Source organism: Furipterus horrens, unplaced genomic scaffold, assembly GCF_987537825.1.
Source record: "Furipterus horrens unplaced genomic scaffold, mFurHor1.1.pri manual_scaffold_4, whole genome shotgun sequence".
In the NCBI taxonomy this organism is placed as follows: domain Eukaryota; kingdom Metazoa; phylum Chordata; class Mammalia; order Chiroptera; family Furipteridae; genus Furipterus; species Furipterus horrens.
The window spans coordinates 184,338,838-184,364,135 of NW_028327174.1; the positions used below are offsets into that span (position 1 = coordinate 184,338,838).

The window sequence follows — 25,298 nt, forward strand, 5'->3', positions numbered from 1 at the left end:
CAGCTGATGGTGGTTAGCAACTGCTTAAGACTTTTTTTCTGATGCAGTTTAATTGTAGACTCTGTCTTTTAAAAAACTGAGCATGTGTGCAAGCATGCGCACACACACACACACACACACACACACGAAACGAGAATCCTGGAACTGCACTGTGGCTGCTGGTTACAGGGGTAACGAAAAATGGGGAAGAAGGCAGCAAATAACACAAGTGGGGTTCACTTAAGTAAAAAAATTAAGTGTCTTGGTTTCAGTAAGTGAGTTTTCTTTTACCAGACGGATGTGGGCATCAGAACCACTTTAGAGCACGTGTAAAGAACAAAAAGCTGCCCACGCTCCTCACGTCATACCTAGGGAATCAGAATCTCACACATAAGAGTGGTCCCAGGAATCTGATTTGTTCAAAAGCTTCCCAGGTGTTTCTGATTCATACAACCCTGGTTAAGAACCACTGGCTTTGATGACAGCCAGAAGGCCTCTGGAAAAAAATCTAGAATAATTTAATTTGTTTGAACTTTAAAAACAAGGCAGATAGTCGCTCTCTATGGAATGGATATAGAACAATGTGGGTGACCCAGAAATCAGCAGGGGGCCTGAAGGTTCTGGTACATTCCAGAATGTTTCCCCCTGCGACAGGTGTTTACCTACCATTGAACTGAGTACTCCCATCAAGGAGGACATAGTGTGCCGTGACCAGAGCTTCCAATTCCCATAGAAAAACCTAACTGCAGGAGCCCCATGGGCCTCTGGAGGTGTGTGTGTGAAGGTGATACGTGGTCTTTAAGGGTCACTTGGGTGGTCATCTCCAAGCTAGTGGTCAACACCACGGACTGCCCAGCAGCTTACATGGCACCTCTACTGTCCATCACACAGAGAGGTTCTGGGGACATCGGGCAGGCCTGGGGAGAGTCTCACGGATAAACTGGTGGCTGGAAGAAAACCCCTCACTTAACATGGTTTTGAGGTCTCTTTTGCTTCAACACTGTTTCTGATCTGGTAAACAGAGGCAGGCACACCACAAAAGAAATTCAGGGGGGCTGAAAAGATAACATAAAGAGATTCTAACAATGCTGATATTGTAACAATCAGTGAAAGATTTTGCAGTCCCTTAAAAAAATAATAATATGGCGATTTTGGACTGAGAAATAATCTTCCAATACCTGCCTTCCCTTTTCTTATCTGACACAAAAAAATGAAGTGCCATAGAACTAACCAAATTACCCAGTACAGAAATGTGACAAGAAAACAAGTCTTTTCATTTTGATTCACTAAGAAAAGAATCAAATTAAGCCAAGTAAGGGTTTTTCAACCGAATACAGAGATAAGCAAAGGCAAAGTGCTAATAACTCTTGTTCAGGATATAAAGGCAGCAGTGAGACGGGAAGCAAACTCATAGTTTAGAAGACCCATAAGTGAGGCAAGGACTATAAGGAGCCGGGGGGATCTTGTTCTGCATTTTTCCTACCTTGTAAACTCTTCACGAAGGTTGTTCGGTTCTGAAGAATAATATTTAACTCGAAAGTGCAAAGCATAAGCAGGTCCAACTAAACATTTGGTGATGGAAGGTTGAAGAGGTTTTCCCCCAGTTTTGAAGATCATGGAGGTGGACAAAAGGAAAAACACATTAAATCCATTAACACATTCACTCCCACAAGGGGGACGGCATCGCAGCACATGCAAAACTAGTAAATTCTTTTCAATACTTGTTTGGAAAACTAAAAGGAATTATGCCAGCAAAGATGGCTTAGCTAGGCACCTCACTCTGGAGGAAAACTGGATTCATCTAGATGAATTACTAAGAGCTGACATTTTACTTTCAGTCCTCATTGCCCGGATGCTCCACACTGGTACTAACTTTTTACAAAATATTTAGAGGGCTCAAGGAAAGGGAAACCTAAACAGCCAAGAGTTCTGTAATCTAAATACACAGCAAAAATCCCTGCAAGTATTAAATTTAAAAAAATGACCCCCACACACATAAGTAACACTGAAGAAACATGGTACCATGCCTGTTACATCAGAGCTGGACCTGGCTGTCGCAGGTCTCTCTCCTACTCCCCCATTCTGAGTCTACTTTATTACTCATCAGAGTGGACTATAATAAGTGTCATGTTTCTGAACAGATTAATCAGCTCTCATTGGCAGGAGTGTCTGATTGCAAATGAGAGCATAGTCTGTTTTTTAATATCCACTAAAAACTCTTGTTCAAAGTTTAAACTCGAACACTTGGCCAGCCTTAAGAAATTAAAAATCATCCACTTAAAATGGAATCTATTTTAATAATGCTCCCAAGTTCTAATGAAAACAGAACACCTCCAAACACTGGCAAAGGAGTTTACTTTCTGATAAAAAATACAAATGCGGAGGCTCAATTCCGCTTACTTACTTTTCATCTGCTTTTTTATGGGTTTGGAATGATCCAGCCAGTGCTGAAAGGAAAGAAAACATTTCTTTAGGAGTAGAGGGCATCTGCAATCGTATACGGACCTCAGAGTTAGCCTCCTCCACAAACCGTAGTAATTCTACCCATAAAACCCAGAGACTGGCCAGGTCACGAGTTCTTAGGCGGGGGATCTGCAAACTGCTTGGGAGGGCATTAGAAGGCCTGTGCTTGTGCACACAGTGCATTTTTTCTGAGGGAAAGGACCCATAGCTTCCATAAGCTTTTCAAAGAGGAGCCTTGAAAGAACTTAAAACCCTTGAACTAATTGATCTGTGAAGTCCCTTCTAGTCAGTGGAGCCGACTGCCTCTTCCTTCCGAGCTCCTCCAGTTACCAACGATCTTCCCCCATTATTCCAAGTCTCCACTAATCTAAAGACCACAAGCGGCACGTCTGAGAATCTCTGATCACACACTGGTCTTGTTCTGTTGCCCTAAACTCTAAAATTATAAAACCAACATTCATGACTGCTTTATTCTTATGCTAGGAAAAGGACCCACACTGGAAGCTGGAAAGATGGGCAGGGACTTGCCTGAGAAATGTTGGCTCTGGTCAACGAGGGAGGGCAATTCAACTTCCTCTCATTTTGACCAGAACAACCGCTTCAGCCTCATCCATCCAAGGAAATGACAAAACCATTCCCCTCGTATAAACGTTTTCTAAAATGTCAAAGTTGTTGATGCCACAGTCCTGATGAGCCTCAAAAGCTTAACTTCCGTGGAAAAGGACAACGAGGAGGAGCATAACACTGTGAGCCCACGGGCACACCTAAGCCCCCGGTGGGCAGGGTCATCAGTTCGTATCCCCATTTCCGTGTTTCCTGTGCCAAGCACAGAGTGCGGCAAATTTTTCTGGAAACTGGACACGCCATGGAAAGTCACTGGGCACGTGACAGCTGGAAGGACAACCAGAGTGGGTGTCTCACTAGCTGTTCAGGACCAAAGGCCACCCTGCTGACTGTCAATATACTTCCCAAGGCAATTTCAACGTGGCACATTCTAACGATGAGGTAGGCCGGGACTAAATCAGTACAGTGTACTCGACCCCTCACCAAAGAGCCCATTGTGACTGTGTGGGAGGAGTGGGATAAGGAAACAGAACAGATGTATTATAAAACAATAAGCTGTGAGCAGTGCAACAGGAGAACGTGGGCTTCTGCCATCTCCACTCCCTGGCAAAGCAACCAAGTCATAAAAGAAGCAGATCACGGAAGCCAGATGCGTATCCCAGAGGCACATGTACAGGATGCTTTCTCTCGTTGTTAATAGCTTTGAATTGGAAATGACCTAAATGACCATCAACAAAGACAGATTTTTAAAAATGGCTCATCCATAGAATGAACTACTATTCAGCCTTTAAAGCCGATGGGAGCCTATATTTATTGATGTGGCAAGAGACGCACGCGGCACCATGTCAGAGGAAAACAATCAGGTAGATTCCATTGATATAAATTAATATTTTCTATCCACCTATGTCCAGAAAGATTCCAAGGGGCATTTTTGGATACGGGGCTGTGAATACTGTTTACTTCTTTCTTTTTGATTTTGATGCAATTTTTTTTTTTTTTAACTTTTACTGAGAACATTATTTTCATGGGGGTGGGCTAGGTTGGCACTTCCTTTATTTGTTCATTCATCATTTGCCTATCAGGCAGTTTTGGTTTGTTTGTTTTTTTTAACATCTTGGTTTGCAGGCCGGCGCTCAATTCACTGAGCCACACCAGCCAGGGCTCAGGCAGTTTCGGATGATCATTTTGCCTCATTAGAATTAGGTCTCACTGCTGCCCTCGACCAGGCTGAGAACCCTGGACCTTAGCCCTTGGGAGGAGAGCAGATAAAGACTTGATGAAAGTATTAATAATATTCACTTTCCTGCCAAAGTAAGGATCATGCTAATGGCTATGACTAAACCTGCTCTTCCCACTTTCAAAAGAATTCACCATTACCAGGGAAAGACAGTTCTCCCTGCAACCAGCCTTCTAAGCGTATTAGCCCCAGAGTCTCACAGCTTAAAGAGCTTGTCCCGTTTCCTTCCTGCCTCAAGTCTCCTTATCGTGTTTTGGATAGAGCAAGTTTAAAGCCTACTACTTCTCTCCCTCTATTATCAAACTCCAATCTTGATCCAAGTCCAACCTGTGTTGTTTCCTTAGCTGTGGTTTTCAACCCTGGCTGATCATTACACTCACAAATATACCCAGGTCCCACCCAAGACTCATTAAACAGAATCTCAGGGCATGAGTGTTTTAAACAGGTACTCAGGGTGCCCATTAAAGACATCCAGTGGTGAAGTTTTCCCACATCCTCTCCTACCCAGGAATGTATCCTAATGATCTTGGGGATCTTGAAACATCCATGACCTCTTCTGAACATTTCTCTTTGAGCTCTGTAAAATCTCAATTTCACAGTTTACCGGCCAAATGTCTACCGTCAATGTTAATGCACAGACAGATCATGGCTAGATGCTCCTTTCTACTGGACAGCAGGCTGCTTTCCCCTCTGGCCACACTGCTAAAGGAGCCCCCTTCCTTCCTGCCCAGCAACGGCCTGGAGCCCTGCCCAGAGCAGGACCTGCCAGGAGGGAGGCCTGTGGGAAGTCTGGGGCTTGCTAATCTGGGAAAGAAATAAGAAACAGCTCCATTTTAAAAGCGCCCTGACCCCGAGGCATTCAGGTCAGGTTTGCCTGCCAGCATCAGAGGCAATAAGAAACCCAGTCACCAACCTAAAACGAGAGATGCTAAAACCTACCCTGTATCTAACCAGTTCAACATGACCTGACTTTCTTCTTAGCTGCAGGAGCTGACTAGGCTCTGATCACTCGTATTTTATCCCACAAAACCACCCTGTGATGAACAGCCAGGCACAAAGGCCCTACATGGTATTTAGTAAGTCGTAACCTGGGTTTGGTTGGGAGGCATGTAACAGCAGCAGGACCTGTCTCAGATGTCTACCTGCATCCTGGCTAAATAGAGCCAGGCCACCTGTCGACAAAGGCCAAAGCAAATGGCCGCGCCCTCTTAACAGACCATTAAAGCAATCCCTGGAAATAGACAGGTGCATTGCAGAATTCCAAGGGCAAGGCATTTATTTCAAAAACTTAAATGAGCATTAAAAAGGGAGTTTCTGATCTGAATTTCTCATCCAAGTCCCCCTAGCAGCACCCTTCCCATAAACCATGATGTAACGTGACCTGGCAAAGCCCATCTGTTCTTGTAGTACAACAGTTCTGGTTCTGGAACTACGACATGCATGAGGCTGGCTGCAGAACGTCATTGCCTAAGATCTTGCGATTGGCAAATGGCATGTGTGTGGGCTTGGCAGGGGGAGAGGGGGGGAGGCGGGCAGGGTGCCTTGTGAGACTGAGCCCCTGACCTGTCAGAATTACTGTCAGAATTAGTTGTTTGGTGAGGTCAGAATAACCAAACATTGAACCCTACCACATCTCTCACTTTCTTAGGTCTCAGAGCAGACGAAGATGGCCATGGGGATGGTGCATGAGGTGCCCAGGGTCACAGCCCTGAGGAGGAGGAGGGAAAGGAAGAGGAGGAGGAGGAGGAGGAGGAGGAGGAGGAGGTGGCAGTGGTGGCAGGAGTCCAACTCGGGCTATGTCCCTGGCCAGCGCGCTGGGCCTCCACCCCACACACTGACTGGAGAGACTTCTCTGCCCGTGGGCAGGATCTCTCCTCCTCACCATTGACACCAGCTACTTGAGGTTTCCTTGGGGATAGGTCTAAATCAACTGCGGAGACCCCTTTATCAGCAACTTCCCATTCAGCGCCAATATTTGCACTTGGGCAGGAAAAGACTCGCCCTGCGTTGAGAAACAGGCTGCTGGGAGGTCCACCACACTTCTTAAGCTGTTTCAGTTATTGGCACTAAAATGGAAGGAGGCAGAAGATCAAATTTCAGGTCCCAGCTTTGCCACTCACCTGGTGTGTGGCTATGAGCAAGGGCCCCTCTGAGCCACAGTTTCCTCATCTGGGCACTGAGCTAGCCCCTGGCCCACTGTCTGAAGAAGTAGCTGAGTGTTCATGGGAACTATAACGAACCGTTCAAATGGAAGGAAGGGTCTTTAAATTTTTCTCTCACAGTGATATACCCCGCTATTAGTGTTTCTATTCTCCCATTTCCCTTTCAGGTACATGTGAAGTGGCAGGACCGCTCAGGAGTGTCCGCACAAGCAGCAAACGCAATGACTCTGCAGACAATCATCAGAGGGGAGCTGCAATAGTCCCTGACTCTCCGCTCAGCCCTCCCAGCAGTTGCCCTGTCTGTGGTCTGTGTCACCCTTATCTGCAGCTCAGGGCCTCTGACCATCCATCTCCGCTACAAAGACCACAGGAAAACCATATCCAAAATCACCTTTTCTGCATTCCTTACTGTAAAACACATGACCTTAAAAATGTTCCCCTTGGCCCTGGCTACTGTGGCTCAGTGGATTGAGTGTCGGCCTGCGAGCCAAGTGTCGCGGGTTCAATTCCCAGTCAGGGCACATGACTAGGTTGCACGTCAGGTCCCCAGTTGGGGGCACGAGTGAGAGGCAACCACACAGTGATATTTCTATCCCTCTCTTTCTCCTTTCCCCTCTCTCTAAAAATAAACAAACAAAAAAATTTAAAAAAATAAAATAAAATAAAAAACTATTAAAAAAAAAATGTTCCCATTTCCTGCTGTGAGGGGCTGACACCCGCCCCCCAGTTACACCCGCCCCAGTGATGGGGAGGGACTCCCATTTGATGCAGAGGCTGTCAGCCCTGCAGCTCCTGTGCCTGGCAGTCCTCCCTCCTCTGTGGCCCACCGCATTTGCATTCTCCCCCTGTGACACTTTGGTCATCTGACCCATGATACTTAGGCACTGTTCCTCCAGGCTTCCAAAGTGGAGGACTTAACCCACTCTATTCCAAGGATCAATTGTCTGGGTCCTCCACCAGAATGTGGCGCACAAGGACAGTGTCCAGCTTGTTTCTGCACCACAGAGCGTGGCACTGAGTGAGCTCCAAGTCAAAGTTTGCTGACCGGCTACTGACCGAATGCTCTCTCTCACTCTCGTGTGTGTGTGTGTGTGTGTGTGTGTGTGTGTGTGTGTGACATTACCATGTGTAATGGAACCTCTGGAGGGTGGGTGTGTGTGTCTGTGTGTTGTTACCATGTGTAATGGAACCTCCGGAGGGCGTGTGTCGTTACCATGTGTAATGGAACATCCGGAGGGCGTGTGTGTGTATGAGGCATTACCATGTGTAATGAAATCGGTGTGTGTGTGTGTGTCTGTGTGATGTTACCATGTGTAATGGAACCTCCGGAGGGCGTGTGTTTGTCGTTACCATGTGTAATGGAACCTCCGGAGGGCGTGTGTGTGTGTGAGGCATTACCATGTGTAATGAAATCGGTGTGTGTGTGTGTGTGTGTGTGTGTCTGTGTGATGTTACCATGTGTAATGGAACCAGCAGAGCCCAGTAGGAAGTGCTGAGCTTCGGAATGAGGCCAGTTTCTGAAGGCCCCCCTCTGTCCCTACCTTGCACTTTTACAAGGTTCCTGATGTCTCTGAGCCTCAGCTTCATCACTTGTAAAATGGGTCTGTCCCCTGGTCAGCTCCACAGATGGGCGAGGAATGTCAGACCTGAGTCACCTAAAGCCTCCAGTGAGATGCCTGAGGCGCACTGGCAAGGGAGAAATCAGTAAACAGAGGCTACCTGACCAAGCTGTGAAAAAACTGCTGGGGAGGTGGGGGAGGGGCGAGCCAGAGCCCAGGCTCTCACCAAGAAAGCTTTGCTCTGTAAAATTAAAACCTTGGCCCCTGCTTGGAGTTGTGCAAAGCTAGATCAGCAGAGAGGATTCCCAGGTGGCCTTCCCGCTTTGATATGGAGAAGGAGACAGGAGGCCCGGGCTCCAACTGCTAAAAACAGGAGATGCCAATAGACTGCGCCTTTGCTTCAGGGCTGGGCAGGGCACTATGGAAACCAGGCTGGGATGGAAGCTGGTCACTGATAAAGAGAGCTGTGCCAGAGCCCTGCCTGGGCCAGACCCCGATGTGCACGTCGGGGGCTGGGTGGGGGCGCAGTCCGTGCAAGAGCCTCAGTTATGGAGTAATAAGCCGATAGACTGTTGTGTCCCTCCAGGCCCCCACCTATTACCCTACTCTCCCCAGAAACACACCTGCCACAACGTCCAGTCACCTGCCACCAACCGCATTGTCCCAGGTCCTCAGAAAAATCAGCGAGACCCCAGAAGCTGCAGGGCTCTTGTCTTAATTGCTAAGGTTTCTCCCACAGGCAAGCTGGCCTTGCAGGTTTCAGCCAACCTCAGCATGTTGCCGCTGGGGCTGTGATAACTCCCGGTCCCCCTTCAGAATGTCCAGCTAGGAAGAGGAGACCCACACCCAGGTCCAATTACAAAACCCTTTCTGTTCCCTTAACTCAGTAAGCCCCTCAACTTCCCTGTGAGACCGATGTCACCACCTCCACTGTACAGTGACAGAGCCTGAGGCTCTAGAGTACAGCCTATGACAAGAGCAGTTAAACCTGAAACTGGAAACACAGAGCGTGAGACAAGCAGCGCTGCTCCCTGACTTGCCGTAGTCTAAGGCTCTGGGTTCACCATCTCGATGGAAATGCTTGACAGATGGCTCCGAAGGTCCCTTCTGGGGCTAATGACTAAGGTTTTCAGGTGTGTGGGCCTTGTCACCAAGAGCCACTGAGTTAAAAAGAGGAAGTCCTAAGTCTTAGGGTCTAGTCAGGAAGGTTTTGTTTATATACACAAATAATGAACCCGAGCCCATATGAGCAAGCTGCCACAGAAGGCAACATAAGCTCAGAGGTTTACACACGGTCGGAAAATGCGCTGACAGCTCAGGACGTGCTCCGTGACAGCGTGTCACCTGAGATGGTCTTGAGGGATGGCTGGAAGTTGAAACAGGGTGGAAAAGGGCTTTCCAGGAGGGGGATCAGCACTGGCAAAGGCGCAGAGCCGAGTGCAGGCACGACCTGAACCTGGCCTGTAAGGAGTCAGCTCAGATACCACTCTGATGAGCAGAAGGGCCCGGGGGCTGCTGCTGCAGCAAATCTCCTGGGTCCCAGAGTCAGGCAGATGGAAACCCGGCGCCTGGTCGCAGAGCTGGATCCTGGAAAGGCTTTAGAGCCTGCAGAGCATCTGGCCCGGGAAGGAAGCCTAGATCCTGCCGTGAGCATACGTCCTGCTGCACGGTAACAGGGCACCGGCGTACGGGACAGTGGCAGCCAAGTGAGCAGGGGTTCACAGTCAAATCTTTCAATGCCGTCACACCCTTGGCTTTCTGGGAATCCAAGTGGCTGGAGAGGGGTCATCTGGACATAAGGACATGCCACCAGGGCAACAGGCACTTGGTTCTCATGGCAGAAATGACAGAGATTGTCTCCCCTCTAACTAGAAAAAAATGTGTGGGGCAGACATGCCTGCCTCCTCTTTAGACTCACTGAACATTAGAACTGGAAGAGCTCTGGGGAGAGTAGGTCCAAGAGCCCCATTTTACAGATGAGGAAACAGAGACCAAGGAAGAAAAGGTGGCTTATCTAAAGCCCACCAAATGAGTCGGGGGCAGAGCCAGGAACAAGGTCTAGGGCTGACTCCGAGTCCAGGGCCCCAGATACGCTGAAGTCAAAAACACCACGCAGGTGAAGACACACAGGAGAAGGCAGAAGGGAGAAGAGTTTCAGGAAAGGGGAGGGCAGGCAAGCGCCAGATGTTGGGGACAGAAAGGAGACTCTACATCTGGCACTCAGGAAGCTGCTGGAAATGGAACTATCCATGGAGGTGTGGGGAGTAAACACTGGAGAAACAGGCGTACTCCCGTAAGACAAAATGGCGTAAGGGATGTTTTGTCTTAAGGGAAGAAAAACGAGGAGTTTTAGCTAAATGATCTCAGTCTTCTCAACAGGAGGTAAGGCCAACTTCAAGGACAGTCTTCGTGGGGACTGGATTACATGTCTGTGGTCAAGACTCATAAGGGGAACTGTGGGGCATGTAAGAATCTATTAGGTGCCCTGGCCAGGTGGGTCAGTCGGCTGGAGAGTCATCTCATACACCAAAAGGTTGTGGGTTCAATTCCCAGTCAGGGCATATACCTAGGTAGCGGGTTTGATTCCCGGTCAGGGTGTGTACAGGAGGCAACCTATCAATGTTTCTCTCTCTCTCTCTCTGTCTCTGTCTGTCTCTCTCTCATCAATAATAAACATATCCTTGGTTGAAGATTTTTTTTAAAAAAATAGGGGCTAACAAGGCTCCAAAAACAACTTGGTGGTTTGGACTTTGCCGAGCCTGTGATCTGTGCTGGTGCCAACAGGCGCAGCCCGTGACTCTCCAGCAATGCTTGGCAGCCTGGGAGCAGCAGCAGAGGAAACAGATGGGCCTGAGTGTCAAGGGGAGGCCCAGGGACAGTCATGGGGGCAGGAGAATCAAAGGGCAAGTAAGGACAGAGGTGAGATGGCTGAGACTTTGCCAAGCCAAGAGGAAGGCAAGGGCAGAAGGAGGCTGGCAGAGGGGAGTCAGGCAGGAAGGGGTTGGCAAGTGCCAAGGCCAGATGCAGAGGGACTGGGAAGGTGGAATCAAAGGAAGCTATCATGGAACAGGGACTAACAGAATTTCAGATCTTGCAGTGACTGGGTGGAGAACAGATGCAGAGTGAATCTGGGTGAGGTTTGGTCAGATGAAGATTCAATGAGAGAAAACAGTGTCCAGAATACTTAGGAGCATCAACAACTTAAATTCTGAGGTTGCCAGAGGCCTTGAGGGGTGGGGAGGACAGTGCTGAGGTCAGAGGGCAGGGCACTGGCCTCAGAGGAAACAGAACTGGACAGGGAGGCAGATAGAGAAGGGCTGGCCTTCCCCTCCCCCAGGCGCCGGTGGGCCGGAGTGAGTCTGCTGCTGGGAAATGGCAGGACCATTAATTCAAAGAGGTGGCTGGAGTGTACACAGCAAGTCAGGGGATGAGGGGATGGGCTGTCAGCAGACAGGACGACCCGAAGGTGCAGAGGGGCATCCGGTGGGGGCAGAGGGAGGGTCTGCGCAGAAGGCACTGTAAGCAGAATGCATTTAAACCCTGATTCCACTGTATCATCTGCGGTCTCAGCATCACACTAACATTCTCAGGCAGACCTCCAAGGCATCAATTTGGAGCATCTTCACTTTCCAGCTGTCACATCGGGCTCCCGGGAAGTATCAAAAAGGTGTCAGGTAGAAAGGCTTCACCACGGATGAGGAGCTCCTGGCCTCTAGCTTAAACATCTCCCATCAGGGGACCCACCTTTTCACACACTGTCTAAAATAATGCTGCCCCTTACTGTGTCTGTCTATCCCCTTACTTGGCTTTATATTTCTTAACACTTACTACTACCTGTCATATTGTCTGTGTATTCACTGCTTTATCCACAATATTTAGATGGGGGCCCACGCATATGAGGCGCTCACTCAGTCTTTTTTGACTGTTGACTAAATTACATTTGAAACCCAAAGCTCGATTTTGTTGGGGAGGGAGACTCTGAAGTCATTCCTGCTTTCTAAATAAGGGATTCTGAGCTGCGTCCAGGTCACTCACTCCGGCATCTCCAGAGTGAACACTTCTGTCTCAGGCAAAGCAAGGGAAGTCTTTGCTGACCTAATACCACCCTCTGGAGCCTGCGAGATGGTTCTCCAGCAATGCCAAGGCCTGGTCCAGCTGCCCCGCCCCAAGCCTGCCTGGGACAAAGCCGTGTTCATGGCACCTGCTCTCTGCACCCAGCAAGTCTTCCCCAGAAGATGGTGGTGCGGCCTCTTCAGCTGGTTAAAAATAAAAGCAGTCCTGCTGAAAGAATTTCTGTGATGATTTCTACCTACTCTAGAAATGTGCCCATAATGCACCCCTATGCTTGGAAATGCTTCCCTAATGCAGCCCTACGTGTGACATAAATGATCTTTCTCTCTTCCTCTTCTGGTTGTTGGCCACCTCAAGGGTGGGCCAGCCCGGATGCACTTCACATAGGCACTGTCGCCACCATCCCAATGCTCGTCATGGCAACCATACCACCGTTTCACTCCTATGTTTCTCTACCAGTTTCTAGCAATGTGATTAGCAGTGAAAAGCTAATCTGTCCTGAAATGAATGAAAGGAATACATACCGCAACCTGGGCAGAGTCAAGGAACTGGAGGCCAAAGTAATCCGTTTCCACAAGGTCCAAGTGGTACACGATCTGATCGAACAAATCCTGGCCTTTGGCATGTTTCTGAAAGGTAGTTGGAGGGTAGATGAAAATTTAGAATGTGATAGCTGGATAAGAAACAAAAAGATTCTAAAAAATCACTTTTCTCTGTATATTGCATATACATATGTCACACTGTGAAACATTTTTAATTTTTAATTGGCTTTAATATAATATAAACTCACCATTAAAGCTAAGCATTCCCAATGGGGGGAAAAAAAACCCACCAAACAAAAACTTCATAGGATGTTAGGGAACCAACACCTTATCATGAAAACTGGTAAATAAAGGGGGTGGGGGAGTCAAGCATTAATCCTGCCTTTAACTCCAGCACTGGGTAATCAAAGAGGAGATGAGCATATACAAGAATTAACTAACACAAAACGGATCAAAGACCTAACCGTAAGAGCTAAAAGTGCGAAACTCTCAGGATAAAACATAGGCTCTCATCTTCATGATCTTGGATTAAGCAATGGCTTCTTAGACATGATACCAAAAGCACAAGCAACAAAAGAAAAAATAAACTGGAAATCATCAAAATGTAAAATTGCTGTGCTTCCAAGGACAAGACATCAGGGAAGTACAAAGACAACCCAGAACAGGAGACAGATTTTGTAAATCACATACCGGATAAGGGGCTTCTTCTAGAATAAAGAACTATTACAACTGAATAATAAAAAAGGCAATAGTCAACTAAAGAACGAGCAAAAGCTACAGACAAGACAGTTCTCCATAAGCCCAATAAGCACGTGATAAGGTGCTCAACATCATTTGTCATTAGAGAAATGCAAATCAAAACCCTAACCAGACGCCATTGCGCACTGATCAGGATGGCTAGAATAAAAAAGACAGGGGACAAATGATGGAGAAACTGGAACCTTCATACACTGCGGATGGGAAAGTAAAACTGTGAAGCCATTTTGGGAAATAGCCTAACAAGTCCTCAAACAGTTCCACGTAGTGACCATTTGCCTCAGCCATTCCACTCCTAGGTATATATTCAAAAAAATATGAAAACATGATGTTCACACAGAAACTTGTACAAAAATCTTCATAGTAGCATTACTCATAACAGCCCCAAAATGGAAGCTGCTCAAATGTCTATTAATTGGTGAATGGATAAATAAACTGGGGTCTTAGCCATAAAACAGAATAGTATTTTATCATGAAAAGGAATGAAGTTCTGACACATGCTACAACATGGATGGACCTTGAAAACTAAGTGAAAGAAGCGAGTTGAGAAGGACCACATAGTACATGAAATGTCCAGAATAGGTCAGTCTAGAGACAGAAATTGGACTGTGGTGGCTTAGGGCTGCAGGGTTTGTGGGGTGACTGCTAAGGTGAGTAAAATTTTTTTGGGGGGTGGGTAATGAAATGTCCTAAGATTGATCGTGTTAATAGATGCAGAACTTTAAGAATATACTAAAAGCCACCAGATTGTACAGTACAGGTAGGTAAATTGTATCATATGTGAATCTCAATAAAGCCATTGAAAATAGTAAATGGGCAGAGTTTTTCATTTATTCCCAATAAATGAAGACAAAATAAAAGAATTGTAATACCACAAATTTGCAACTTCTAAGGAATGGTAGGCTCTAAGCATTGGATACCAGTGCCCACTAGCATCCCAAAGGGAGACAACCAGCCATCACAGACCTTCTGATAAAGAACACCCCACCACCCAACATAGAATCTTGCTCCCCTTGCCTCTCTCTCCACAGGGCGTGGGGGTGGGGGAATCAAGTACTAGCTCCAACTGCCAACGGCAGGAAATGCAGAGGAATGTTCTAAACTACCTGGTACTGCAATCAGCAATACCCACCCAGCCTGTGGGAAATTCCAGAAACTCCTCAGGACACACGACCTAGTTTCTTCAACAAACGGAATATACAAAACAGAAGAGATGAAGGAGACACCTACAGATGAAAAGATATTGAAACTGCAATGCTCAGGGATACACACTTGGGCAATAAAACTTAGAAAGAGAGTAGAGAAGTGATACTATAAAGTCAGGGTAGTTGTTGCTCTTGGGGCCAGGAGGGCATATGACTGGGAAGGGACGCAGGAGGAGACGTGACTGGGAAGGGACACAGGGTGAACTTCTGGCTGTCATAGACAGGGTTCCAGCTCTTGACCTCGGTGGCGTGGTACCAGGGCTTCTGCCTTCTAGTAACTCATTAAACTGTATCTCTGTTTTATTATTTATGTCTGTAATTGTGTTATATAAAACAAGAAAAAGTAGAAACAAAAATCAAAACAAAGTCACTGGATTTCAGCCTCTTTCCTTCAGACTTTCCTTCTTGGCGATTCTCCTCCGAAGGCAACGCTCTGACAGAAGCAAATGGCATGATGTGCAAGGACATTCTCTATAGCATTCCTGAAGAAATAAGGTTGGGAGTGGGGGGCAAAAAGGAGAAACCAACAGACTACAATCACAAGGACACAGAACCAGGGCCATCAAAATTCCAGAATACTGTTCGGCCATTATAAAAACAATGATGAGGATGAGACAGAAATAAGGCAAATTCTTATGACAATGTTAGACCAGGAGACTAGAAAGGAAGAAGCTGTGATTCCAACTACATAAAAACATGCAAGCTTTGTTCCTGGATTGCCTGATAAAAACAGGAAATCTGTAAAAGCGAAAATGGCTGAGTTAGGACAGAGAAACTATGGATGGTTTTCTTCCCAGGTTTTCTCACTGATGATTTGGCAGTTGTTAGACAGCAAACGCATTAAAAAAACAAACAAACAAAAACAACAACAACAAAAAAAAACCCTGAACTTCCGGCCAAGATGGAGGCATACACAGACACGCTGTGTCTCCCTCCACAACTAAGAAGGAATACAACTACCTCAAAACTAGAAACAACCAGAAGTTCCAGAAAAATCAAACTGCATGGAAGTCCAACAAACAAAGATATAAAGAAGAAATACTCATCCAGACAGGTAGGAGGGGCAGAGCCAGAGAGGAGAGGACGCTGTGTAGTGGCGGCAGCAGCAGCAGGCCAGCAGAAAGTGCAGTCACATGTTTTAAAGTCAGGAGGGACACCTGAGGAGCGTTCCCAGCTCCTCACTGGACCTAGCAGCCCACAGTCCCAGCACCGGGGAAAATCAAGCCTCTTTGCTTCTGGCTGTGCAGACCAGCGGGGGTTGAGGCAGAGGCAGAAACTGCCGGTCTTTCAGCAGAGTCTGCTTGTTTAAAGGGCCCCCACAGACCTAGAACATCCGCAGACCCACCCACTCTGGAAACAATGGCCAGGGCAGCAGCTAGAGGGGCGCCAATCCAGTGTGGAAGTGGGAGAGGTGCCTGGAAAAGGGGCGGGTGCTGGGCAGGTGGCATTGTTCCCTCTCGGACCCCTCCCCCACATACAGCGCCACAACGTGATGAAACAGGTTGCCCTATACTGACGAATCTCTAACGCTCTGCCCCTTACAACGTAACAGGATCGACAGCTCTACCTGGGACACGGAGGCAGGAGACGTCAGAATGAGGAGAGAGAGAAGTTTGGCCCAAAAGGGGGAACAGATCAAGGTTCCAGTGGGAGAACTAAGCGACGAGGAGATAGCCACCTAACAGATGAATTCAAAACGCTGGTGACAAAGATCCTCACAGGCTTGACAGACATGCTTGAGTATGGCAAACGCATAAGAGAAGAAGTGAAGGCTATCCTAAGTGAAACAAAGGAAAAGCCACACAAAACCAATGGTGAAGGGAAGGAAACTGGGGTTCAAGTCAATGATTTGGAACATAAGGAAGAAAAAACAGTCAACCAATGTAGAATGAGGAAGCAAGAATTGAAAAAAATGAGAACTTCCCAAATTTTGTGAAGGTGATGGACATATAGGTCCGGGAAGCACGGAGGGTCCCGGGCGAGCTGGACCCAGAGGGAGCACACCAGGACGCATCATGACTGGGATGCCAAAGGTGACAGATAAAGACAGAGTCCTGGGGGCAGCAAGAGAGAGGTGGAGAGTTGCCTACAGGAGGTTGCCTATAGGACTATCACCTGATTTCTCAGAGGACACTTTGCAGGCAGGAAGGGGCTGGCAAGCAGTATTCAATGCGATGAAAGGCAACCTGCAACCAAGATTACTCTATCCAGCAAGGCTATCATTTAGAATGGAAGGGCAGATGAAGTGCTTCCCAGACAAGGTGAAGCTAAAGGAGCTCATCATCACCAAGCCATTATTATATGAAATGTCAAAGGGACTTACTTAAGAAAAAGAAGATCAAAGCTATGAACACTAAAATGACAACAAACTCACAACTATCAACAACTGAATCTAAAAAATAAAAACAAAATCCAACTAAGCAAAGCAGAATAGGAACAGAATCATAGGTATGGGGATCATTTGGAGGATTATCAGCTGGGAGAGGGGAGGGGGAGAAATGAGGAAATGGTGCAGGGACTAAGAAGCATAATTGTTTGGTATAAAATAGACAGGGGGAAGTTAAGAATAATATAGGAAAGGGTGAAGCCAAAGAACTTACATGCATGACCAATGGACATGAACTAAGGGGGGTGGGATTGCTGGAGGGAAGGGGGGTACTGGGCAGAGGGGAGCAAAAGGGAAGAAAATTGGAACTACTGTAACAACATAATCAATAAAATACACTTAAAAAAAAAAAAAAAAACCCACCACTCTGGCACTCTTCCACCTTGCCCATAACAATCCATCTTCCATTTTTCCCTCTTATGATCCGGTGCTATTGGCTCGATGCAACAATTATTAGCCTGATGCCAATGATCCATTAGCAGGTTTCCTTGGGACAAAACTTGTTAGTGTACAGCTTGAGCAGCAGGACATTGGCAGAAAGAGTTGGGCTGGGAGGGAGCAAGAGATCTGTGCTCTAGTCCCAGATGCACCACTGTCTGTGACCTGACATCATTCATGCTTCTCCCAAATCCAGGTGGCCATCCTGGGCTCCTGCAGCTGCAGACCACACATGGCGTCCTGAATAGACAGGGCCACCCGAACGCAACCGGCCCCATATCCAACCTGCTCCCCCATGGGGTCTCTCTCTTTTGGTCCAGGGCTCACCTTCCAGGTGTATAATTTTAACGCACAGAGTGTGAATAGAAAAAGCACAGTTCTGCACATGGCAAATGAGGGGGTTAGTCTAAGTTTCTAAATCATTCCAAACCTTACTTTTCCGACGCCTTTCTAAAATAGCTCTTAATTTAGAAAGGGTTCATGGTGGAGGCTGTGAAAAGAGCTTTTCTAGGGGTGGCAGGAGCCTTCTGCCAAGCCAGACTGGCTCCTCTCCTGGCAGACCCTCAGCTGGACTTAGAGGTGGCAGACAGAGGGTCTGGTGGATGGGAAATACCGCTTTCACTCCCTTATAAATACACCCCACACAGCGTCCTGCACCAAGCATGCTCTTTGGTCTCTGCTGGAAGAAAGAACTCCCCGTGGCCCTTTCAGCTCGAAAAAGAATCTGGTAAAATTATGAGGGTTGGCATAAAAGGGCCCTCAAAACAGAGGTCTTAGTAGGTGAGGAATGGGACGAAGATGGGAGGGCCAGGGCGGCAGCATGTGAACCCCACCTCTTTCTCCTCCCAGCCTGCAGAAGGCCACTCCCTCTCAAAACAGAGGAGGCTCACGATAACTTAACTCCCCTGCACCGCCAGTCAGGACACCCCACCACAAACTGTCATCTCAGGCTTTGCCCAAACAGCCCCTCCTTCAGCAGCACCCCCACCCCAGGCACTTACTAGCGGCCCCTCCTCTGTGTTCCCAGAAGCAGACACATGCCTTTATCATATACACTTATCACACTGAACTGCAGTGGCCTGTGCTCTTGTGTTACTGACTTTAGACTGAACACTCCCTGAGGGCAGGGCCGGCTGTGGTCATGTGAGCACCACCGACCCCTGCCTTCCACCCTCAAAGCAGTGTCTGGTTGGCACACAGTAGGCACTCCATAAATGTCTGCTGTAAGGAAGGAAGGAAGGAAGGAAGGAAGGGAGGGAGGGAGGGAAGGAGGGAGGGTAATGGATAGGGGATGTATGTGGGGTCTGGGGCCAAGGAACAAGCCTTCAGGATGGGCCATGCACAGACAGCCAACTGACATTTCACAAGTGTCAGGCCTGAAAATGAGAACCCACTCATTACAGTCTTTTCAAATTGAGTACTCCGGGAACACGCACCTAGGGAAGCACGCTCCACTTCCAGGACCACTGACCTAAACACAAGTTTGTGGCTGTTCTGTGGTTACAATAGGAGATCCATTCATGTGATAAGACTAGAAGCCACTCCTTGTCACCTCATTGTCAACTAGGTCTACCACTCTGTGAAAAATCCATTCATTCAACACATATTTACCAGTTGTTTGTCAAATCCAGCCATTATACTAGGTATTGGCATCCACTGAGTCACAAACTCTGGAAGGGAGTAGCTACAGGAAGCCTCACCAAAAAAGTCCTTGCTGGAAAGCGAAGTCATTCAAACCATGGGTAGCAAAGCCACTATCTCCCTGCCTTTCTAGGCAGAATATACAAAATGTAAAACCTTACTAAGTCCAGATCACCACTCTGGAACCCCACGATGCTCCAACTCCTTTAAGACACGTAGAACGGGCTATCCCCAAACACAGCAAGGCAGCGAGCGCTACCCCCAAGTCTAGAATCCATGTCACCCAGTTTTTCTTCCTCCGAACACTTCACTTTTCACCAGGACCAACAACCAGTGGTTTTGAGTCGGCAGGTCCCTCTAGCAGCTCCTTCCGATCTGACAGCAACTAAAAATAACCACACCTATTAAAATCGTGTGCAAGATACAAGGAGAGAATTGCCAGCTAAAGACTGGGCCAGGGCAGGCAGCCAGTAGGGAAAGGGATGGACAGGGTGACATCTTTGCTGGACAGTCAGTTCCGAGCCATGCTCCTGATAAGGCAGACTGCTGGACAGCTGATGTCTTAACTGTCCGCCCGAATGAACGAACTATCCTGACCCTCTTAGATAAGAGGCAACTGGCAATGTCTCACTGCAGCCTGACCCAAATGCGATGTAACAGGTCGACTGTGGTCCTGGAAGAACAAAGGAGACAAAAGCCAGCCCATCCGAGTCTCCCGAGTCTCAACAGCCTAAGACACCAGGCACCGCAGGCAGATTTGAAAGGAGGAAATAAGGGGAGAGTGAGCATGACAGTGAACTAAAATGGAAAGCATGACATCTGGGCGGTGGAAGGATTTCAGGAGCCCTCTCCTTGCGGGCACACGAGGCTCTCCTGTGTCCCCCGGCTCCCCACCCACCAGGTGGCATGGCCCTCTGCACCCATCTTCAGAAAGGCTCTTCGTCCATCCCTCTCATGGCTCAGGCTACATCACCCTGCAGGGTCCACGGCATCAATGCCCAGTGGCCCCAGGTCTCCCTCCTAAGACCACCTTCCCCGTTCGCCAGAACGGTCTTCACACACCTCAGCTCTCATCTCAGGCCCTTTCCTGCACAAGAACATCTGCCCGAGTATGCAGTGCCGGCTCCTGAGCCAGGTCAGGACTCTGCACAGTCAGCTGAGCCCAACCCAACACTCCCCTCCCCACGCGCACCCTGGCTTCGGCCAAATGCCAGACCCTGGTCTCCAATGTAAAGTCACAACCCTACGGCTTTGCCCAGCCTGTGCTTCTGCCTACATCCCCCGACTCCTATCCCCGCCTACAGCAAAGCCAACCCCCAGGGCCAATTTCAGGTAACATTCATCATCGTTAAACTTCTCACTGGCAGCACCCTGGCATGTTCATTTTGCTGCTGTACCGTCTGATATTCTGATTTTCAATAAACATAACCGCTGATATGAATTAAGAATAATCGTCAGTTCCCACAACAGTCTTCAAACAACCCACTGTTGAGAAATCTTGTCTTCCTGGTCCATTTCTGCCAGGAATTCTCTAGAGAAAGCTGCGACTCGGGTGCAGGACCCTGGCACTACCACCTCCCTTTCTGGATCCACATCTGTTCTAATGCAGACTAGAATATTGGTGTTTTGCAAAGCACACCACACTGTGGCCTATCCTTAGGGCTAATGAAAATGCCACATCGTACACATGCAAGATAATATTATCAAGTTCTGGATGTTTATATATGGGTTACAAAATAACCAAAACAACTGTGTGATAGATGGTTTTGAAACCAGAGTGCAAGCTGTTACATTTGTTCCAATTAAATTTCATCTAATTTAAATTGCCCCATGATTTATCCTGTTAAGACTATTATGAGTCCCAGACTGTTATCTCATACACCAGTTATTGATCCCAGTTTTACAACACATGGGAAACTTGATACGCGGGGGTGGGGGGAGCAGAGGATTGCTGATGGGGTGGTATCTTTCTTCGGTTCTATAGTACCAAAGCCACCCATCTGGTGGTGGCCTCACAATTGTACCACAGCAGCGTCATGCAGTGGGACTCTCAGAGGCAAATGTTGGGTTGGAAACCCAGTTCTACCGCGTCTCTAGCAATATGACTATGAACTTTGGCAACCTCCCCTCCGAGTCTCAGCTTCTTCATCTGAAAAATGGGATACTCCCATTTACTCTTGTCAACCTTGCCAAGTCAACGCATTAATAAAAAAGCAGGAAAGCGAATGAGCAGGCGCTGTAAACTGTGGTGTCCTAGATACACGAAGGAGTTCATATTTACTGTCATTATTTCTCTCACCTGTCCACAGCAATCTAACGAAATGTGCTTTCTGCCAAATGCGTAACAAAAATCAAGGTACAGGAAGTCCGTGATCTATAGCAGTCTAGTAACCCCATTTAAAGAAAAACTGAAGCTAGTGTAGTTTGGGAATTTTTATAAATACATTTTGGTCCCTAGAAAGCAATTCCTTCCTTTGTAAGTTCTCAACACCCCCCCGCCCCCCCCCCCCTTTTTAAATAACCTCAGGTGGATTTCGGGTGGAGCTGGCTTCCTGGTCAGCAGTTTCCAGAAGGCACCTGCCTCAAGGCGAGTTTCAACCATTTCTAGGAAGCGCTCATTTTCATGGTGAGTTCCCAGCTCCCTGCCCCAACCCTCAAAATCTGATAACTTGCAAAAAAAAAAAAAAAAAATCTGATAACTTGCTAGTTCTCTATGAGCCTCAGTCGGAAACCAGCTATCGCACACACACAAATTGGCCCAGGGGTCTCTGTCCCCACTGCCATTACTACTAAGTCATCATACCCAAATATAAACTGTTCACTCCACGATGCCATAAACACAAATATCTGCAATTACCAAATAAAGTGACCTTGAAATTCCATGAGGAGTGAGAGACATACAGTGGCCCTTCCCCCCTTATCCGCAGTTTCACTTTCTACAGTTTCAGTTACCCACAGTCCAGTGCAGCTTGAAAATATTAAACGGCAACTTTCAGAAATAACTCCTCTAAGTTTTAAATTGCGTGCCGTCCAGAGTCACATGCTGAAATCTCGAGCGGTCCAGCCCCATCCCTCTTGGGATGCGACGCATCCCTTTGTCCAGCAGATCCACACTGTACGCACTCCCCTGCCTCTCAGTCACATAAGCAGCCGTCTCAGCTATTACAGTGACTGTCACAGTATCACAGTGCTTGTGGTCAAGTCACCCTTATTTGACTTCAGAATGGACCCAAAGCTCAGGAACAGTGGTGCCGGCCAATCAGATATGCTATAAAGTTCTTCCTTGAAATGAAAAGGTGAAAGTTCTCAACTAAAGGGAAGAAAAAAATGGTACGCTAAGGTTGCTAAGACCTGCAGGAAGAATGAATCTTCTCTGTGTGAAAAACAAGAAATTTGTGTTAGTTTTGCTGTCGCACTTTAAATTGCAAACAGCCTCAGTACGTCATAAGTGTTTAGTGAAGGTGGAAAAGGTATTACATTTGTGGGTGGAGGACAGACAGAACAGGTGCTCTGATTGTTGCACTAGACAGCACTGAACCTATAACCTATACTGAGACTTCAGCAAGGGTTCCCCTGAGCCGAGTGACCATATTCACATAACTTTTTATTACACTCTGTTGTTATAATTATTCTATTTTATTATTAGTTATTGTTGTTAACCTCTTACTGTGCCTAATTTATAAATTAAACTTTATCATAGGTAGGTATATACAGGAAAAAACATAGTATATCTAGGGTTTGGTACTATCTGCAGTTTCAGCTGATCAACTGGGGGTCTTGGAATATGTTCTCCGAGGATAAGGGGGGACTACTGTACCATCTCAGCCATCAGCAAGATTTGGTGACTCAAAAAAAAAAAAAAAAAAAGATTTGGTGACTCAACACCAAAATGTAAGGTGCAAAGACCCTGCACAAGTACCCCTAACCTACTGAGGTAAGGCCAGGCTGCGTAGCTTATAAATCCCACCTTCCAATTGAAGAAGGCTTCATTGTTCATCAAGGTTCCATGACCCCATTTTGCAGAGACTTAGCATCAGACACTTATGTGACCAAGTCCATACTGCTTGTAAGTGGCAGACCTAGAATTGGGACCCAGCCTTTCTGATTCTTAGGACAGTGTTCCTTCTGCCTCATCCTACCGCTTCTCTGGTCAACTCACTTGCCTTTCTGGCTCCAAGCACATGCAATATGCCCTGCAGACAAGAAACATTTCTTAAGCCCAATTCAACACACAGCTCCTACTTCATGCACGGCCTGAGCTACAGCTGGGAGGCAAAGCCACATGGCCCACCAGAAACAGATCTCATGGTGGGGAGGCAGAATTGGGAGTAAATTACTTGCTCACAAACGAACACAGAAGCCAAGACACTGTAGTGAGGGGGATATCCATAGCCTAAGCAGCTCCTGGAAATTCAATTCTGGTAAAAACAGAGCACATGTTATTAATTTCCTGACTTGCCTGCCTAGCAATTTCTTGGCAATCAGAGGAAGCAACAAAAACAACAGTCCTGAATTTTGATCAACAAGGAAGTAAAGACATTCTTAGAAGAAAGGGACTGACCTCGTGGTGGGAGTCAGGGAAAGGAGGCAGTGGGTGGTCTGTCCACCATGGGCAAGGGGCTTTCACTGTGCTGTAAGAGGGCCGGGCAGGAACATTTTAGGTTTAACCATTGCACCACAGAACACAGCCATATTGCCTTCAACTAATGGAGAGTTCACTTTAAAACTCCGGTGCTTGGTGTTGCATTACTGATGGACTATTGATCAGCCTCTGTTGATAAGCTGTCTTTGGGCCAAGCTGCAGCTACAGCTCAGCAGAGAGTCACAGTGAGAATTAAATGACCCCACTGGCCGCGATCAACATGGAATACCTAATACCTCCTAGTGACCTCAATTTCTCTCTCCTTCTAGCTCCTTCCACGCATGCCTAGCACAACAGTTAGTGTAAGGGTGGGTTCCCTACTTATTTCCCAAGATGCTAAAGGAAGTCCAGACCCCTAATTCTACTTGATCCTGACTGCCCCCAAAACTGGTAGCACCCAACACTTCAAATGTTATGTCTCCCAGTCTCTATATGAAACATCAACACAGAACATGTGGAATACTCCTCAATTTGTTGGTGATAGTACTATCAGGCACATTTTAATATACTACTTCCATTGTCAAGGACATTAACAGACTCTATCTGACAACACCCCTAACACAAAAGTCCACTGAATGAATTCCTCTTTGAGTTCTAGACTGGGAGCCCCTGATGTCACCTTTGTTTTAAGGCAAGGTGAGTCATGTAATCTGTCCTACTGTGCTCTTTCCAGCTGAGCCCACTCACACCCCTAGTGAATGGGGACAGGGGCAGGAGACTACCCTGAATGACCTCTTAAGGCAACTGTTTCCCTCCACAGTGGCCTCTATCTTGCAACAAAAGATAGGCAAGTACCCAGGGACTTCAAAGGTCCCAGGTGTTACAAATAGGTAGTTACAGAACAGTCATAGGGATGTAAAGTACAGCAGAGAAGGTATTGTCAATAATACTGTAATAATGTGTATGGTGCCAGGTGGGTACTGGACTTATCAGGGAGGGTCACTTTGTAAATTATATGCATGTCTCACCACAATGCTAAACACCAAAACTAATATAAAATAATACTGAATGTCAATTGTAATTGAAAATTTAAAAATATATATTTTTAAGAAGGTCCCAGGTAGCAAGTACCTAAGGCGTCAGTTTTAGCATTATTGTTTTAAACTGGTGCTTACAAAAGGGCTGCAAGGTTACTGCCCTTGACTCTGCCTTGACTCTGGAAGAGAACTGGCACCACTTCCACCAGATAGAAGATGGTGTTAGTAATGTTGAGTGACTCCCAAGGCAAGGTGACAGTTCTCTCGGGATGCTTGCTCTAGGGGTAGAGCCAGGCAGCATGTAAAAAGTCCAGCTTCCCTGAGACTGCCATGCTGCTGAAGAGGCCACGAGCAGATGTTCCGATCAACTGTCCCAGTGGAGTCCGGCCTTCCAGTCATCGTTGCCAGGTGTACAGAATGTGGAGCAGCCACCTTGGGACCCTCCACACTAGCCCATCTTCCAACGGAGTCCTCTTGGTTACCTTGGCCAATGCCACGAGGAGCAGAAGAATCTCCCAGCTGAGCTGCACCCCCCCCCCCGAATTCTTAACCAACAATATCCAGGAGCCACGAACAATGGTTGTTGTTTTAAGCCACTAAGCATGGAAGAGTTGGTCATGCAACACTAGATAACCAGAATGAAAACCATACACGCACACGGACACAGCACGTGTGC

General features: G+C 47.2%; 1 protein-coding gene across 4 annotated transcripts in view; it reads right to left on the reverse strand.

Moving 5' to 3' along the window:
* The window catches only part of EPB41L4B (erythrocyte membrane protein band 4.1 like 4B), a 113,897-nt gene that overhangs the window by 69,336 nt on the left and 19,263 nt on the right, over positions 1-25,298 (reverse strand). For all 4 annotated transcript variants that reach the window (XM_090274534.1, XM_090274535.1, XM_090274532.1 and 1 more), the window contains exons 2-4: positions 12,560-12,664; positions 2,384-2,426; positions 1,463-1,541 (exon numbers count right to left, since the gene is read on the reverse strand). In XM_090274534.1, coding sequence (XP_090130660.1) covers positions 1,463-1,541; positions 2,384-2,426; positions 12,560-12,664 — 227 coding nt within the window. The remainder of the gene's footprint in view (positions 1-1,462; positions 1,542-2,383; positions 2,427-12,559; positions 12,665-25,298) is intronic.